Source organism: Sinohyriopsis cumingii, chromosome 12 (assembly GCF_028554795.1).
Source record: "Sinohyriopsis cumingii isolate HCF-2022 chromosome 12, ASM2855479v2, whole genome shotgun sequence".
NCBI lineage: Eukaryota > Metazoa > Mollusca > Bivalvia > Unionida > Unionidae > Sinohyriopsis > Sinohyriopsis cumingii.
In genome coordinates, this window is record NC_142972.1 from 24652024 (window position 1) to 24658023 (window position 6000).

At 33.9% G+C, this 6000-nt stretch overlaps 1 protein-coding gene across 1 annotated transcript in view; it reads right to left on the bottom strand.

Annotated features, from left to right (window-relative positions):
* Window positions 1-5546, bottom strand: part of LOC149786113 (uncharacterized) — a 76939-nt gene extending 71393 nt beyond the window's left edge. The window contains exons 1-2 of the mRNA XM_089978116.1: window positions 4893-5546; window positions 2306-2457 (exon numbers count right to left, since the gene is read on the bottom strand). Coding sequence (XP_089834242.1) covers window positions 2306-2457; window positions 4893-5417 — 677 coding nt within the window. The 5' untranslated portion in view covers window positions 5418-5546. The remainder of the gene's footprint in view (window positions 1-2305; window positions 2458-4892) is intronic.
* Window positions 5547-6000: the final 454 nt, after the last annotated feature.

Sequence of the window (6000 nt, forward strand, 5' to 3'; positions counted from 1 at the left end):
TATAGGGGTGATAGTCATTGTCTACACTTCCTCACTCTCATCTGGTATCATGGAGAGTAACTCAAACTCTTATCAGTAGACTACTTACCACTATAAATTGCCTACAAACTTATTAAAAGTTATCAGTGGATTTTGAAATCAACAAAAAATAATTCAATACAATAAAATAAAGTTAACTGGAAATAAAAGAGAGATACAATGGCCACAATGTTGGCAAATAAAAATGTTGTGGGCAAAACCCATTGGTAGAACATTTAGGATCTAGCAATAAAAATTTAAAAAAGTGATAAGCATTTGCTTAGAAAAGAAAACTAAAGTCTACCGGATTATACTTACATGAACAAGAAGGAAAGAGGCAAAAAGAAAAATATTTAAGATCAAATTGTCACATTCTATATAATTTTAGGAAAAAGGAAACAAATATGCTGGACAATAATCAAGTGAACAGCAAAACTTTGATGGAAAATTCTTTATTATGTATATATATATTGAAAAGCATACTTTGAAATAATAGTGAAATTCCCTTTATGGCACTTACTTTCTTCTGTCCAAAAAGAATTTCAGAATTTCAAGATAATTCCATTTCTTCATTTTAACTCTTGAGTGTTGAAACCATGTCTGATATTTTTCAGCAATAACAAGATTATAAAACTAGACACTGTGGCAGTCACAGATCATATTAAGATTGGCATCATTTTTGTTTAGGACAAATTTGTCATCAGAAGTCTGTGGTGAAACCCCATATGAATAAACCATCAATTCTGGAGGAATAGTGGCAAGATTTTCATGATGGTTGTTATGGTGGAAAATACTGGATGTCAGCTCAATACCATTTTCACTTAGAACCAACTAAACATCATAAGAAATCCACGTAAAAAAAAAACAGTTCAACATGATCATTCATCTTGGAGGAGTAGCAATAAGATTTTCAATATGCCATCATAGTTGTCATATTTTCAGATTCACACCTTTTTAATTTTGAACCAACTAGATATCATAAAAAGTCTTCTGGAAGAAGCCCCATACTGATATAACATTCCATTCATGAAAAGAAACAATAACAAAATTTTCAAGATGGTTGCCATGGTGGACATATTGGATGTCAGATCAGCACAATTTTCAATTTGGTTAAACTAGACATCAGACAAAGATTTTAGAATAAACCCAAAGTTGAAATGAGAAGTAGCAATAACATTTCAAGACTGACAGTGTCTGCCATTTTGGATATTTGAACTGCACCATTTTCATTTGGATTAACCCCAGACATCATAAGAAGTCTTCAGGTGAAAACCAATGTTGATATGCCTTTCCTGTTCATGAGAAGTAACAATACCAAGAGATTCAACATAGGTGCCATTGTAGTCATAATGACATCAGATTCACACCATTTTCATTTAGAATGAACAAGTTATCAATATAAATATTTTAGTTAAAACCATATGTCAATATGACTTTCCAATTAGAAGAAGCAGCAATAACATTTTCAAGATGAAAGTAGATATCATAAGAAGTCTTTCAGCAAAAATGACATGTCAATACTTTCATTTATAAACAACCAAACCATGGTATGAATTTGATTATAATGTTTCATGGCAATCCTCCAAGTAGTTTAGGAGGAGCAGCAATAACAAACTTCTTAACAGATGGATGGATGCTGGATGCCATACAACAGATGTCAGAGAACAGACATAAGCTCTTACAGGCTGTGACCAGTACAGCTAGAATCAAAACACAAGAAACTATTGTAACTTTCAAGATTGATTTCAATCATACAACTCACATTAAAAGAGAACAAAAATTCTGAAATATATTGTCTGATTTGTAAAACCCCTAACCCAAACTTTAAAACCTGCACTAACTCTTCCACAAATTATAGGTCCTTTCTATCTACATTAATTAATAGTGAATGAAACTCTTCAAGATGAATACACAAACCAAGATTCATTACTGCAGGGCTCAAAATTGACATTAGCAGGATAGTATTTTGCTAGTTACAATTCTGAAATGCTAGTAAATCGCAGAACATCTTTTAGTGGTCAGGATAATATTACAACTATCAAAATACTGCTAGAACTGAAAATAGTTAACTTCAAACCCTGTACTGTATAGACAAAATTTGCAATGGAACTAAATATATATAATTAAAAAAATAATATTAACAACTTCCGCAATAACTTTCACAACAATGTTGTCAAAGAGTGTCAAATTATACCTACTTTTATCTACATTTCACTGGCAAAAGTATAGTGACCACATAGGAAACAAAAGAAAACTTTACACTACAATTACAAGAGCAAATAGGTACCTTTCATCTGACGTGTCTGTGAGTATAGCCTCTATGGTATTTATCCAGTCATTGACTAGTTCCTCATACTGGCTGATCAACTGGGGGTCCAATGCTGCTGCACGTTGCTGTTTAAAATCATTCAGCACCACATGATCGGGCTGTTTCAACATCTGTTAAAAAAGCATAAATATTACATCTCAAGTAATCCTCCCAAGTCAGAATTATATAATTGTATCATAAGTAGCACTCGGAACATTTTGAATACTGTAGACAGAGATAATCAAAATTTTAATAAAAGAAGTATATTTATCTACCAATTAAGCCATAACGAAACCAAGGGAATACATATACTGTAGACACTTTTTTTTTAATTATTATCATTGCTACATTTATCACAACACCCCATCACCATCATAATTATCATCATCATCACCAGAGTCATACTTAACAAGTTTCCAAGTTGTTAGCCAAATTTTCCCAAACAAATACATGTGTGATTATCTAGTGCACCAGAAAAAGCTGTCCTATCAAATTTTCCATTCCAGATCTGGGTCATGTCTAATTTGTCATTTACTAGTATCTTCCACAATTCCCCTCATTATGATATACTTTCTTCTATAAATTAATAAAAGTTTGATTAAAATTATGCATTTTTGCATGATTCTATATTAAAAAAATTTAATCCCATACATAATTTCTTGAAAATATGTCACACTACTTGATCTGTCAACAAAAGTGCTATGGACAAGAGCACAAGCCCAAAAATCATCTATGTCCATTATGTTTTGATCATGACGAGGCTATTTACATGACCATTGGGCACCTTAACTGAAAAAACTATTCACATGGCTACCATATACCTCATCTAGAAAGCAGCAGGACATATAATTGACATAATGCTATTTGTACAGCTGTCGTGTACTTGATCTGTGAAATAAAATCATTTTTGCAACTGTATAAATATTTGAAAGTCACTGAAGTTAAAACTTGCACAAGTTTTATACCCATTCACCGGAGGAAGAAATAACAAATTTTCAAATAAGAATTGAGTGAATCTCATCAATTAAAAATTCCAGCATTGTCTCCCACAAACTTGTTCCATTATTTACTCAGAACACACACATTTTATTAGTTATTATTTTATAAAACCCAGATGAGTTAGCTAGCTCAAGTGTATTAAGAGTTTAAAAAGTAGATTTCTTGGATATGTCAGCTGTTTACCATTTATGTTCTGCATTGTTTTGTGTACATATTTGCATATTAAATCTGAGTAACATAATTCTTTCTGAATTAAAATTTACATTCACTTTGTAAATGTGAGTAGCATAATTCTTTCATAATACAAGATAAAGCATCCTGGGTCTTTTGCATGACAGGTTAACATGTTTCCACAAGACCAGAATGATTATTATATAGGATGACAACACTTCTTTACTAGTACTATGGCTGTCTATTGACAACAAAATTTTCGAATATTAAAGGCAATTTTTACTGTCCAATTTCATTCTCTTGGGAAAAAGCACAAATTCAATCACCAGCCTCTAATTGTTTGCACCCTTTATCATAACTATTCTAATCCTAATGTGTTGACTGGTTACCATGTCTTTTCAATTGTGATCACATGGCAGCCATGCAAAGTCTTTCCAAAAGTCGCCACACAAAAGCCATGCCAATATACACTTCCTTTGATTGTCATTAGCAATTCTGGCAACTGCTAACACCAATATGAAATCATCTTTGCATGTCTCATTCTTAATATCAGTTTATAAGAAAAACAAAATCCTTTGCAGACCCTTCGTGGATGGCACAATATTTAGAACAGCAGGGAATGAAACAAAATAATTTAAAATTTGCATGAAATTTTGCACATTTATGATCATAATATCAAACTAGAAAGCTAAAGCATTATTTACATTAATTTCAAAATTAGGCAATTTTGAATAGGTTTTATGCAAAATAATACAATATCTTTCAGTTCAGCCTTATGTCTTTGAACTGTATGTTCTCTCTGCCAGATAATGATCCATATAACAAGCCATGCAACCATATTACACGGGATGTGATGGAGTTAATATCTTACAACCATCAAGAGTTGTGCTATTAAAAATTTTTTTGACTTTAATTTCTATGGATTTTATTCACACATATCTGCTAATGCTGTCATATAATATAGTGACATAAATGTACCTGTTACATCAAGTTCCTATAAAGTTTTTAAGTTGACAGTTATGGACCTTCTGGTGACAGTCCGGTTAGAAATTATAAATTGATGAATCAAATGGCAATTTTGTGCATAATTTATATGACTGATGCTTTGTTTTTAAAATTTGTAGGGAGTTCTAACAGCTGAGAGGGTGTTTGAGTACTACTGTTGTAGAGTACATTAATGCCATCTTGGAGCAGCAGATGGATATGCAAAAACCATTCACTGTAACAAAGAATAAAGTACACCACTTATATCACAAGAGCAAATGGAGGGGATAGACCAACAAGTAGATCTCCACTTTTTTCTTTTCTTTTTCTGGTAGCGAAAATGTCCAGGGAAAAAAGCATAGATCGACTTGTTTGTCTACTGGAGGCGGGTATTAAAGAATGAAAGCATTACCATCTGTTTTGATGACTGCATGGATGCAGTGGACTCATTGAGAGCAGTCAGGAATTTATCCATACTATGCATAAGATTTGTCTGACTTTCCATACTACACTCTCCCCAATCTTTTTGTGCTTTTACAAGCGGAATATAAATATCCGATAGCAGTGTAGTCAGTGTCTCGATAGTGTTGTGTTTGAGTTCCCCACAAAACACATCTCGCTCCATTTTTGTCGCATCTACATCCTTGTCCACACTGTTGCGTAAAAAATACAAAACACTGATTCTCTCCAAGTTCGAGTCTTTGAGTGAAGCCAACGTCCCTGTTATGTGCAGCTCTCGCGTAGACAGGTGCCCCGTTTCGGGCTTTTCGCAGTAAAAGAACAATCGACATGGTCCTCCTGCTTTGAAAAAGCGATTAATTTTTGCAAGTGTTGCTTCTTCTGTCATGAAATCTTCGAGAAGTGTTGGATTGTCGTAACCTCCAATTCTGAAGGTTTCCTGAATTTTGCTCGCAATCCACCAATGCCTCTCATCCATTTTCTTAGGTTTCCAGGTGTAAAAAAAATTCAAACTAATAAAAATAATTCAGAACAGACGGCAGAGCACTAATTTCATCCAAAAAATTCATGTTTTGATTTTACTCTCTCTGGGACGCTGTCTGCTGCATGTGCGCCGCCATTATAACTGTTGTTGGTAACAGTGGTTGCCCGGATGAGACACTTGTGTCGTACAAGTCGGAACCCGCCGCAAAGCAAAAGTTATTTCCCTTGAACTGGCGTCCAGATCTTGTTCTGTACCTACTGACATAAAATAAATTATATTTATACAGTATTCATTAATTCTCGTTGATTCTGTAGCTTGTGCCCACAGGCACTTGATTCTGTGGAAATTAATGTGTACACTCACCATATATGGTGAGTGTACACATTAGTTTCCACAGAATCAAGCGCCTGTGCTTGTGCCATAGAACCGCCCTATGTTCACTACTATCTGTCCACACACACACATCATATGGCGAAATAACGGTCCTTTCAAGTGCACTGGATCCAGTTAGGGATCGCATGTCGTGGATTAAATGAAGAAACACAACTGACACTAAACAGAGCAGAATTAGTTTCTA